This window comes from Eriocheir sinensis, chromosome 29, assembly GCF_024679095.1.
Source record: "Eriocheir sinensis breed Jianghai 21 chromosome 29, ASM2467909v1, whole genome shotgun sequence".
NCBI lineage: Eukaryota > Metazoa > Arthropoda > Malacostraca > Decapoda > Varunidae > Eriocheir > Eriocheir sinensis.
This window is the reverse complement of record NC_066537.1, coordinates 3,830,569-3,843,977: the sequence shown is the minus strand read 5'-3', so window position 1 is coordinate 3,843,977 and position 13,409 is coordinate 3,830,569. Positions and strand designations below refer to the sequence as shown.

Genomic DNA, 13,409 nt, shown 5'->3' with positions numbered 1-13,409 from the left:
GGCTGCTTTAGAGTTTACCAGCGGAAGGGATAGATGAATAAAGATGCTGGTTAGTTCCTGCATAAGAAATTTGGATAGCATATTGATAAGCAAGAGTAAAAAGTCGTGTGCAACGGGATCGCACGAGATAAGGAGTCATGAAGTTTGCAAGTTCAGAAGAGCAGTCAGCAGAAACGTGTCGATAAAAGATAGAAAGAGATGCAATATTGCAGCGGAATTGAAGGAGGAGGAAACTACTACTAAGAAGAAAATAATGATAATAATAATAATGATAATAATAATAATAATGATAATAATAATAATAATAATAATAATAATAATAATAATAATAATAATAATAATAATAATAATAGCTCGGGGAGGCGGTGGCCGAGTGGTTAGTCAGCAGAAACATGTCGATAAAAGATAGACAGAAATGCAATATTGCGGCGGAATTTAAGAAGGAGGAAATTGTTACTAAGAGGAGGATAATAATAATAATAATAATAATAATAATAATAATAATAATAATAATAATAATAATAATAATAATAATAATAATAATAATAATAATAATAATAATAATAATAACTCGGGGAGGTGGTGGCCGAGTGGTTAGCGTGCGGGCGTGGTGAGCACGAGGACCTAGCATGGACTAGGTTCGAGTCCCACCGAAATACGCTAATTTTTCAGGTCATCGCTGAGTGTCGAAAGGTTACTTACATGCTGTCTGGATCTTCAGTCAGTCTTAACCTCAGCGACTTCTGTTTAGAAGAGCACCGGGGGGCAGCGTGGGCCAAGCAAGAGTCATACACAAGGCAAAAGACTTTCAATAAAATTAGCCTGTGCCGCTAACGAGCTGGGGTCGTCCATAAGGCCCCTCAAGAAAGCCTACCGGCGCTAAAGGGAGCACAAAAAAAAAAAAAAATAATAATAATAATAATAATAGTAATAATAATAATTATAATAACAAAATTACAATAATAATAATAATAATAATAATAATAATAATAATAATAATAATAATAATAATAATAATAATAATAATAATAATAATAATAATAATAATAATAATAATAATATAGTTACAAAAAAAAATAATAACTATATAACAAAAATAATCATAATAATAATAAAATAATAGTAATAATAATGATAATAATAATAATAATAATAATAATAATAATAATAATAATAATAATAATAATAATAATAATAATGATAAGTATCGATATTATAATGTCAAAACAATAATTGGGAGGCGGTGACTGAGTGGTTAGCGTGCCGGCGCCGCGTCCAGGAGCTCCAGGAGGGAGGCGGGTTCGAATCCTAGCTGCCGCACAGCTGGGATTTTTCAGTCATTGCCGAGTGGTCTTACAGCTGTAGTATTGTGGTTGAAACTTTCAAAGCAATAATTATAGAAAACGAGACAAACAATGCATTTTTCACACACCATTGTATTAAGATACATTATATATCATAAAATATAACTTTACGTATTTGATCTACACGTAAATATCAAGTAACACGGATAAGTTGATTTATGAGATAGGTTGGTATCCATGACTGGTCACAAACACGCGGGTAGCCACATCTGGGTTGCCAGGTCGTGTCATTTATGGCATTTTTTGCCTTATGTATCGGTTGTCTCAAACAAATGCCCTTTTTATGGTATATATATATATATATATATATATATATATATATATATATATATATATATATATATATATATATATATATATATATTGGTTAGGCGGTGGCCGAACTGGTAGCGTACTGGACCCACATTCGCCGCGTGATGGACGACGCGGGTTCGAATCCTCACGCTACCACTCGGATTTTTCAGTCACCGCCGAGTGGCTTAAAACTACCCACATGCTGTCCTGAAGACCACCCATCAACCCGGACTCTAGAGGAAGCCGTCCAAGCGAATCAAGAACGAGTTCCGGGGGCAGCATGAGCCAATGCAAGATGGCGCCACTATAAACACTCGCCTGCGCCAGAACGGGCTGGGCCGACCATCAGGCCCCACCGGGAAGATGCCTACCGGCGCAATAGGCAACAACGTAAAAAAAAATATATATATATATATATATATATATATATATAGTATATATATATATATATATATATATATATATATATATATATATATATATATATATATATATATATATATATATTAAGTGTTGCCATAAAAATGCCATATTTAGTCAGCAATCTGCCGTTTTCTGCCATTTTTGAGGACACTTATAAAGGAATCTTCGGGAAAAAAATGACTTCTTCCACAATATGAAACTTCATAGAACAAAGTGTAGTAGTATTTTCACCAATGTTGTGCATCCTTCATGATAGCTTATCAGTGACATACAGCACACCCCATTTTCTCTAATTATGGGTGAGACACCTTATGTTTCAGTTACTAAACACTAGTGCATGTGTGAAAGATACTTCAGGGAGATGTCAAGAAACTTTTTAACACTATTTCCATTTATCTCCTGCACAGCATCATCACTTTTCTCATGCATAAAATCCTACTCTGATGAACAAAATGTCCCACTGAGTAATATTGTTGGACCAATACTGATGGGGCATACAGTCGGTATGCCGTATGTATGTTTGTAATCAAATGAGAACATCAGAGTAAACTAAAAAAAAAATAATAATAATTTCAGCAAAGTTTGCCATATATTATCAGTCATAAAAATATTCTGATACTTCTGAATACATTTCCTTCCATAATAACAAATAGAACACTATTTATTTATGAAATATACGAAGGGGAAGCTGAAGATGTCCTGCTTCTCACCCCGCGGAGTCAACACTTTTTCGACCCCGTCCGCTCCCTCTCGGGATATTATTAAACAGCTCCAACCAAGCGGGGACGTTTGTTACAGCGGTTCATGGCCAAGGGAAAGGGAAGAGGACAGAAAGGGGATGGGGAACATAAATACTACGGCCGTACGACTACCCACATGCTGCCCTGAAGACCACCTATCAACCCAGACTCTAGATTACCTCTCCAAAGAGAGGCTCAAAGATGAGCTCCAGGGGGCAGCATGAGCCAAAAACAAGATGGCGCCACTATAAACACTCGCCTACGCCAGAACGGGCTGGGCCGACCATCAGGCCCCACCAAGAAAAAGCCTAACAGCATAATAGGCCGCGACGTAAAAAAAAAAAATTAAAAAAAAGGAAGTAAAAAAACAAGACAAGTTGAATGTTACCCAGCACCGGCATCGAACCAATACTCTGGCGCCGCTGTTTGCCAAGCCACCCGATAACAATATAATTTTTCTTCTTCTTCTTCTTCTTCTTCACCTCCATTTCTTGTATTCCTTCTTTTATCATCTTTTCTTGCGTCTTTTTCTTCAATGTCTATTTAACTTTATTTTGTTGTTATTGTTGTTGTTGTTGTTGTTGTTGATGATGATGATGATAATGATGATGTTGTTGCGTTCATGAAGTTGTTAAAGTGATTTTTTTTTTTTTTCGTTTCCCTTCCCTCCCTCTTTTGTATATATACTGTTGTTCATGTACTTGTTCTTCTTGTTCTTAAATTTTTCTTTTTCGTTTGTTTGTTTTCTTTTCATCGGCTTTCATTTTATCAAGCCCGTCCCATCACCACCAGTCTATACCCGTTAACACCATCGCCACTTCATATTCACTCCTTTAAAGCACCATACCGATGATGCCAAAATAGGATCATCACCAGAAAACTGTTACCGTTTAGCCGTCATAACAGTCCTTAGTTACATTACCAACACCACCACACGTCACCCGCAACCCCACTGTCACTGTCATCAATCACAACAGCACCACTAATGCATTTTCATCACCACTGCTTCACCATAATCATCACCATCACTATTACCGAACGACTAATCGCAATATCCAACCGTGACATCCACATTACCAAAACAGTAAAACACCACTATAGCTAAAACACCACCACCGCCACCATCACCACCACCATGACGACGACTACCACCATCACCTCCACACCATACCATCACCATCACTACCTCCGCAACAACAACACCACTCTCACCACCACATTAGCACTGCCAAACCACCAATACCATCCCACCTACATTATCACTTTCATCACCACCAGGGAATATCTTCACCATCATTGCCACAGTCACAACACTACCACTATCACCACCACCACCACCACATTAGCACTGTCAGTCACCACTACCACCACCATCCCACCTACAACCATCACTACAATATTACCACTATTATCACCATCACACCATACCATCACCATTTCTACCACCGTCACAGCACCACCACATTACCTCTTCCAAAACACCACTACCACCACCATCCCACCAACACCATCATCACCACTACAGTCACTATCATCACCACTTAACTCAAACTATCACAAATAACATCACACCATTCCACCACCATATCTTCCATTACCACTAATACCAACACCCTCACCCATACACCATATTACCACCCCCACCAACACACTATAACCACCATCATCACCACCACCATCCTTACCATCACACCTGAGCTTTCATCCATCATCACCACCACAGCCCTACCACCACCCACACCACTACCACCATCGCCGCTCTTCTGCAGTCACCTCCACCACCTCCACCACCCACACCACCCTCACCACTAGCCATACAGTTCGATCTCTTGCAGCTCAACACGTCTCCAGCCCCCGCCCCTCACAGCCCCTTGATCTAGTATGTTTGCCATGTCACATCACCTTCCTACACTTTCCTTCACCTTCCTTCACTTTCCTTCACCTTCCTTCACTTTCCTTCACCTTCCTTCACTTTCCTTCACCTTCCTTCACTTTCCTTCACCTTCCTTCACTTTCCTTCACCTTCCTTCACTTTCCTTCACCTTCCGTCACTTTCCTTCACCTTCCTTCACATTCCTTCACCTTCCGTCACTTTCCTTCACCTTCCTTCACTTTCCTTCACCTTCCTTCACTTTCCTTCACCTTTCTTCACTTTCCTTCACCTTCCGTCATTTTCCTTCACCTTCCTTCACTTTCCTTCACCTTCCGTCACTTTCCTTCACCTTCCTTCACTTTCCTTCACCTTCCTTCACTTTCCTTCACCTTCCTTCACTTTCCTTCACCTTCCTTCACTTTCCTTCACCTTCCTTCACTTTCCTTCACCTTCCTTCACTTTCCTTCACCTTCCTTCACTTTCCTTCACCTTTCTTCACTTTCCTTCACCTTCCTTCACTTTCCTTCACCTTCCGTCACTTTCCTTCACCTTCCTTCACTTTCCTTCACCTTCCTTCACTTTCCTTCACTTTCCTTCACCTTCCTTCACTTTCCTTCACCTTCCTTCACTTTTCTTCACCTTCCTTCACTCGCCTTCATCTTCCCTCCCTTTCTTTTACTTTTTTTAACTTTCACTTTACCTCACCACTCTCTTTCACCTTTCTTCAATCTACATCTTCATTCATTTTCATTCGCTTTCCTTCAATTTCATTCACACCATTTCACCTACCCTCACTCACCTTCACCTTCCTTAACCCTTTCAGCGTGATAATTACATACTTTGTTCGCGCCCCATTTGTACTTTTAATTAACTCTTTTTCACTTTCCTTTACTCAAGTTCTTCTTCCTTCATTTAATTCACCTTCATTCCCTTTCCTTTATCTTCATTCTCCTTCACTTTTCATTACTTTCCATCATCATTCTTCACTATCGTTCACCTTATACTTTTCTGTGCCTTCCTTCCCTTTCCTTTGCTTTTCGTAACTTTGCACCTTTCTTTACTTCCCTTTCCTTTACATTTGTCCTCAACTTATACATAATTCATGACTTTTTGCTACCCCATCCTCCTCCTTCGTCTACTTCTTTTCCTTCGCCTACCTTTTCTGTTTTTCCTTCTTCTCCTTTTCTTCTCTTTGTCCATTTCTTAATTCTCTACCTTACCTTTCTTCTGCTTCTGCTTATCCCCCTCCTCCTCCTCCCCCTCCTCTTCTTCTTCCTCCTCCTCTTCCTCCTCCTCCTTCTTTTATTTCTGCACCTCCATCTCAGCTTCCCACATTTTGCATCATCTCCCTTTCCCTTCCTTCACTTTTTCGGACAGTTTTCACTCCCCTCCTTTAACTCTCTCTCCCCTCCTCTTTTCTCTTGCTTACTCTCACCCTCTCTCTCCGTCTATTCTTCTCTACATTTCTCGTTCACTTCCTTTGTTTCTCCCTTCCTCTACCTTTCTCCTGTTCTTCCCTCAACTCTCCTAAAACCCTTCCTTACATTCGCTCTTCAATTTCTTTTTTTTTTTCCTTCCCTTTTCCTTTTTCTTCATTTACTCCTCACTTTTCAGTCCTTTCGCTTTGCTCTTTCGTAAGCATTCTTTTTCCCATTTGTCATTTCTCTGGAAACAGCCCTCCACCTCTTTTTCCTTAAGTAACTTCCTTTATATTTCTGTCATTTTTTTTTTTTTTTTGGCTTCTACCCTCCTCAACGTGTCATCAATCTTCCCCTGTTCTTCCTTTTCAGTCTTATCTTTCCCCATACTTCCTTTCTATTCCATTTTCACCTCTTCTTATATCACTACTATATAATTACTAATTTTCTACCTGTTTTTGTCCTGTTTTACTTTTCAAATTTTCTCTATTCTTCTTCTCTCAGTAAACTCATTACCTCCTTTTTTGCATATTTTGAACCCTCCCAGTGATCTCTTCCTTCCTCATCTCATCATTCTTCTCTCATTTTTCCCTTGACCCTTTGCTAACACTTCTAACGCTCTCCTTCTGTCACTTTCCGAAGCTAACCTCATCTTCTCCCCTTCCCTTATTCTCGTCCCTTATCACTCCACTCATGTTCACCACTCACCTTTCTTATGTCCTGACTCTCTTGTTCCATCTCCCCTCCTGAACCCTTTTTCAATTACACCAAACACGCGCACACACACTCTCTCTCTCTCTCTCTCTCTCTCTCTCTCTCTCTCTCTCTCTCTCTCTCTCTCTCTCTCTCTCTCTCTCTCTCTCTCTCTCTCTCTCTCTCTCTCTCTCTCTCTCTCTCTCTCTCTCTCTCTCTCTCTCTCTCTCTCTCTCCTACACACACACACACACACGCAGAACGCACGCAGAACGCATGCACGCAAGCACACACACACACACACACACACACACACACACACACACACATACACAAACATGCACATATACTTAAAGCTCTGCGCTGCCAGGCTTCCCAGTGTGGCTGCACCCCCTGTATGTCAGTGAATGTGATAAAAGAGATATAGTCTGTACCTTTTGTATGTCGGTATATGTGATAAAAAATGTAACCTGCCCCCCCGTATGTTAGTAAATGTGATAAACGAGATAACCTGCACCCCTCGTATGTCAGTAAGTGTGATAAACGTGATAACCTGCACCCCTTGTATGTCAGTAAATGTGATAAACGAGATAACCTGCAACCCTTGTATGTCAGTAAATGTGATAAAAGAGATAACCTGCACCCCTTGTATGTCAGTAAATGTGATAAAAGAGATAACCTGCACCCTTGTATGTCAGTAAATGTAATAAAAGAGATAACCTGCACCCTTGTATGTCAGTATATGTAATAAAAGAGATAACCTGCACCCTTGTATATCAGTAAATGTGATAAAAGAGATAACCTACAACCCAGGTGTGTCTTGCCGCCATCTTGCCTGGACAAACTACGATATCAACACTCTATGTGTGTAAACATAGGGTTCCGCGCATGCGCAGATCAGGATGGGATGTCTTAGAATACGTGGATGGTAGATGACACCACACCGGCCTGGCAAGCGGAGGTTCGAACCCGCTCAGGTCGGGAGTTTTCAATCAATCAATCAATGGGGGCATACGCAGGGGGGCGCGTAGCCTCACCCACCTTACGACACCAGGTCCGGGGGCCCCTCCTGGCGAGTCTCCAAGCAGGCCCCCTTCCCATCCTGAGTACCTCCTGGCATGATCTATCGACTTGCTCAAGTCATGAACTCCGTGGGCGTCCCCTTAGCCTCCTCAACTCAGACTGTCTCTAACAGAGACAACCCGATGAGCAGGATCAGCTTTTGGGTAACGTGGAACGTGCCTGTATAACCGGAGTTGGCGTTGACGGAATATGCAGGTAATATTATGTCGAATCAGTCTCACGGAGTTGTCGCCGGTATGACACAAAAAGTCATTCCAGCGATATCCCATGATTTTGCGTAGGCATTTATTACCAATGGCATCATTCCGCCTCTCCAAGTCCCCATTTAGTGACCATGTCTCACAACCATAGAGTAAGACAGGGAGCACAAGGGACTTAAAGAGCCGGATCTTTGTCCTTCTGCACAGGTATTAACAATGCCATATAATCGTGTTGAGTGAGTCATTAACACCGTGGGTCAAGCCAATCCACCGTAAGACTTCCTGGCGAGACTCACCATTGTTATGAACTACGCTACCAAGATACGTGAAGCTTTTTGAGATCTCAACGTCCTCGCTACATGCATGAACAGATTGTACTGTTTCATCTAGCAAGCCTCCAAACAATTGTACCTTGGTTTTGGCCCAGAAGACCTGAAGTCCCAAGGGGTTCGCCTCCTCGTGCAGTGCCTTGAGAGCCATCACCAGAACCTCCAGCAACTCCGCTAGGATTACTGCATCATCGGCAAAAACAAAGTCAGTAACTCTGGTATTGCCAATAGATGCTTCGCAATGACTCTGGGCCACAACTCTTCCTAGTACCCAGTCCATACTAGTGTTAAAAAATGATGGAGCAAGGACACAGCCCTGCCTCACTCCCGCATTCACGGGAAAGAAGTTGACAACCCACCCCTTCCCCACACACACACACACTTTGCAGCACTCTCTGTCCAAGAATTCAGGACAGTCAGCAAACCAATAGTCCTGGCAGGAATCCCACGGAGTCGCAGAAGATCCCAGAGTGCCTTGCGATGCATTGAGTCAAGCCCCTTCTTGAGATCGACATAGGTTGCAAGCATCCCCTGTCGAAACTCAAGTCGGCGCTCCACCAGTACGCGAAGCGCTAGGATACGATCAGTTGTTGATTTACCAGGAGTAAGCCCAGACTGCTCAGGTCTCTGCAGCCTAAGCAACTGGCTACGAATTTGCATAAGCAATAGATGGGCAAGCACCTTGCTTGGCACACCGAGCTGTGTAATACCACGGTAGTTGTTGCAGTCCTGTCGGTCCCCTTTCTCTTTCCAGATAGGGACGACCAGTCCCCTCTTCCAGTCAGGAAGAATCGTATCACACTGCCATACGGCAGTCAAGACTGCATGCAACCAGGATCATGGCCTCACCTCCAGCTTTGAGCAGCTCCTCACTGATGTTACAGGTGCCAGGTGGCTTGCCACCCTTCAACTTTATCACGGCCTCTCTGACCTCAGCCAAAGAGGGTGGGCTTTCGTCGATGTGTGGATCAGCATCTGCCACCTGCAACCTAGCAACTGGAAGCTGCCCGCGTGGAGGGTCCGCCGTGTACAGCTGCTCAAAGTACTCAGCCCAACGAGCCCTCTGCCCATCCATGTCCGACACGAGGCACTCATCGGCTGTTCTGATAGCGCTTAACTGAAAGGGAGACGTGGAGCGGAGCTTCTTCAGGGGTCCGTAAGCAGGTCGGTCACTTGCATTTAAATGGCCTTCTACTTCATCGGCAAGACTACTAACATACCTCTCCTTGTCTCTCCTCAGGAGAGCTCTAGTCCTACACGACAGAGCCCTGTATTGGTTCCAATTCCCAGCAAGTCTTGCAGCGCAACTCTTAGCAATATTCTCCAGCGTCTCCACCGAGGCAAAGCCACTCCTTAATCTCGGGCGCTCTCCATTGCACTCCTTGGCAGCTGGCAGAGTCTCACGTTTGAAGGTATCCCACAGTTCTACAGGGTCCCCCAGGGTGCTGAGCACATCGAACCAATTTGAGACTGTCACAGCATACTCCTGAGCACATGCCAGGTCCTTCAGCCTCTCAAGATGGAGCACAGAATTGTTGCATCTCGAGATTCTTCTTGACTTGACATGAAACTTGAGTGTTGCAACAACAAACCTATGGTCAGTTGCAAAAAACTCAGCACTCTGATAAACCCTGCAATTCTGAAGGATCCTCCAGCGAGTACGTACTCCTCCGGCATCGCTATAACAAGTCCAGCGGTGCATCTCTGGTCTCTGGTACTAGGAATAGCAATTCTCAACCTTTTGGATATTGCAAAATTCTGGAGGAGAGAGCTGTTGATGTTCCTAGTACCAGAACCATGGGGACCAACACATAGCTCGTAGCCAACCCTGTCAGAGCCAGTAGTAGCATTGACGTCGCCCAGGACAATGAGTGTGTCACGGATTTTTCAGTTGACAATGAATGGTTACCGTTCTCCCTTGAACAAAGGGGATAGTGTGTGTGGTGTGTGAAGGTCCCGGCAATACACAGAGATCGACTCTAATGAGTTTTGCTGATGTCGGGAGGATACTTGCTGGCGAGAACAAACCCGGCTCATCATCAAACCTGGTGAATTATACACACACACACACACACACACACACACACACACACACACACACACACACACACACACACACACACACACACACACACACACACACACACTGAGAACAGAAGGGAAAAGTGATGGTTTGTAGAAGGGGCAAGTGAAGGGAGCTAGGAAAAAGGGAGGGCAAGGAAAGATGGGCAGTCAGAGAGAGGGCAATGGCTGATCTGTGTGTGAAGGCAGAGAAAAAGGCAAATATAAAAAATAAAGGAAATCAGAAAGGGAGCGAAAGGGGCAGAAGAGATGGGCTTAAACAGAGTTGGTGGAGGGACGAAAAAACACAGATTGGTAGTATGGGAAAGGAGTGGGAGGGAGATGTGAGAACGTAGAATGAAAGAAATTAGAACAACAACAAATAATAAATTCGAGTGAAATGGGAAATAAATGAAGAAGCGAGGGAGGGAGGGAGGGAAGGAGAGAAGGAAAGAGAGGAAAAGTTTAGCAAAAGAAATAAAGAAATGGAAGATTGAGATAGGTCAGGGTGGAGGGAAAATATGGAATAGAAGAAATAACAAAGGAGGCCGTGGAAATGCGGGGTACAAACGGGACAAAAAGGAGAGAGAGAGAGAGAGAGAGAGAGAGAGAGAGAGAGAGAGAGAGAGAGAGAGAGAGAGAGAGAGAGAGAGAGAGAGAGAGAGAGAGAGAGAGAGAGAGAGAGAGAGAGAGAGAGAGAGAGAGAGAGAGAGAGAGAGAGAGAGAGAGAGAGAGAGAGAGAGAGAGAGAGAGAGAGAGAGAGAGAGAGAGAGAGAGAGAGAGAGAGAGAGAGAGAGAGAGAGAGAGAGACACAGAGAGAGAGAGAGAGTAAACACAGACAGATAGACACAGACAGAGGCACAGAAATGAAGAAGGACAAACAGACTGACACAGAAACACTGAAACTGATTCAGACAGACAAACAAAAGGGCAAACAGATAGACAGAAAGAAAAAGGAAGAGAGAGAAGAAATATAAGTAGCAAAAAGGCAGACAAGAAAAGTCGCAGACTAATACAGTAAATATTGCAAAACAAGTATCAGGATGAGGATGGAAGGCGTAAGAAGGGTGAGGAATGGTGAATACAAAATAGGGGAAAAGAGAGCACTGGGAGTAGAAATGAATGGTAACAGCACAGAGAGGAATGCAATAGAAGAAGGGGGGACAGGGGACACAACAGCTGAGAGGGAAGACACCGATAAATGGAGAGAGAAGAGAGGTAAAGGTAAAGTGGAGGAATACACTTTAGCTGCGCGTGGCCTCAGTGCTCATCTCCATTGCATTGGTTCTGCAGCCTGTGGTGGGAGTAACCCATTACCCAAGACAACAGGACCAGTGTGACATCTGTTTTACCACAGATTAAATTCCAAAGGTACTCATTTAACAACCGGAAAAGGGAGGATGAACAGAAGAGTAAGCTGCACGCTGACTAACCAGGTCGGGATTTGAACACGGAGGCAGTAGGAGAGGAAACAGAGAGCAATGTTTATGAGAAAGAAAAAAATGGGAAAGGAAATTAGAGCCAGGTAAAGTTGAAGTAAATTTAGGGCCATAAGCTATAACTGAGAATGGCCTCGGTGCTCATCTCCCTCCCATTGGACCTCGAGTTTGTGGTAGGTAAAAATCTATTGCCCTAGGGCACGGGGCAAATGTACCATAAGGGTTACCAGTTACTTACCACAGTCTACCTTACTCAGGTTTCCCAAGGTACCCATTTAATGACTACTCCGAGAGGGAGGATAACCAGGTGGGTAGCCTTCTCCCCAACTACCAAGGCTGGAATTTGAACCCTGGCCCAAGGATTTGAAGATAAGCGTGCTAACCACTGGACCACGGAGGAGAGAGAGAGAGAGAGAGAGAGAGAGAGAGAGAGAGAGAGAGAGAGAGAGAGAGAGAGAGAGAGAGAGAGAGAGAATGAATAAATGGAGGTGAAAGGTGTGAAAATGGTTAATAATGTGTGAAGACAGTACACGTATTGAACTGACCAGATGAGGAAACTTATATATGAGGGAAGGTGAAAGGAATGAAAGAGGAGTAGGAAATGAAAGGGCGGGCATTGGGGATGATGCGAAAGAGAAAGAATTAGATAGAAGAAAGTACTATAGACCATCGAGTACAATACGGAGGAAGAAAAGAGAGGGAAACAATAAATGAAAGGAGGGGAAGGAACAGGTGTGGTAGCCCGAATAGATGGCGGTGACGGGTACGATGAGTCTCATTATACATGTTACAACTAGCCCTATCATACGTGTTAGGTCTCTCTCTCTCTCTCTCTCTCTCTCTCTCTCTCTCTCTCTCTCTCTATTTTTCTATTAATCTTTCTATATAATTATCTACCTATCTAGTTATCTATTTATCCCTCTATCTATCGATTTTTCTATCTATTTATATATATGTTAATCAATCAGTAAATCTATCTATCTATCTGTCTATCTATTCATCAATCTCTCACCTGTCTGTTGTGGGCGAGGGGGCCCAGTAGCACTACCGCCGCCAGCCAGGACAGGACCACTACACCAAGGAAGGCAGTCAGTCGCAGCCTCGCCTGGTATCGCTCGTATACCTGACGAAGCTCCATGCCTGTAAAAGGAAAACAAAACACACATCATATAGGGCACAACTGCACTCATTTACCCGCGAGACTTCTCATCCGGAACACAATTATAAGAAGAGAAGAGAGTAGTGGAAATAGGAACGGGGGTAACTGAGGTGGATAAGAAGAAACAAAATACAGGGTGGCAAAGAGTGACGATACGCAAGAAAAAAAGAAGGAAAAAGAAAGGAAGAGAGAGAGAGAGAGAGAGAGAGAGAGAGAGAGAGAGAGAGAGAGAGAGAGAGAGAGAGAGAGAGAGAGAGAGAGAGAGAGAGAGAGAGAGAGAGAGAGAGAGAGAGAGAGAGAGAGAGAGAGAGAAAGAGAGAGAGAGAGAGAGAG

General features: G+C 43.3%; 1 protein-coding gene and 1 long non-coding RNA gene across 12 annotated transcripts in view; both read right to left on the bottom strand.

The window, feature by feature from the left end:
• Positions 1 to 13,083, bottom strand: part of LOC127004776 (adenylate cyclase type 2-like) — a 118,022-nt gene extending 104,939 nt beyond the window's left edge. The window contains exon 1 of the mRNA XM_050872883.1: positions 12,930 to 13,083. Within this exon, the coding sequence (XP_050728840.1) occupies positions 12,930 to 13,055 (126 nt within the window). The 5' untranslated portion in view covers positions 13,056 to 13,083. The remainder of the gene's footprint in view (positions 1 to 12,929) is intronic.
• Positions 3,462 to 6,872, bottom strand: LOC127004778 (uncharacterized). Of its 11 annotated transcripts, none has more exons than XR_007757997.1 (4): positions 5,244 to 5,309; positions 5,024 to 5,183; positions 4,904 to 4,983; positions 3,462 to 4,843 (listed from the first exon to the last, which is right to left on the bottom strand). It is a non-coding gene; the product is annotated as an uncharacterized LOC127004778 (long non-coding RNA). The 11 variants fall into 11 exon arrangements; XR_007757993.1 differs by having other exon boundaries at positions 3,462 to 4,883; positions 4,924 to 4,983; XR_007757991.1 differs by having other exon boundaries at positions 3,462 to 4,863; positions 4,924 to 4,983.
• Positions 13,084 to 13,409: the final 326 nt, after the last annotated feature.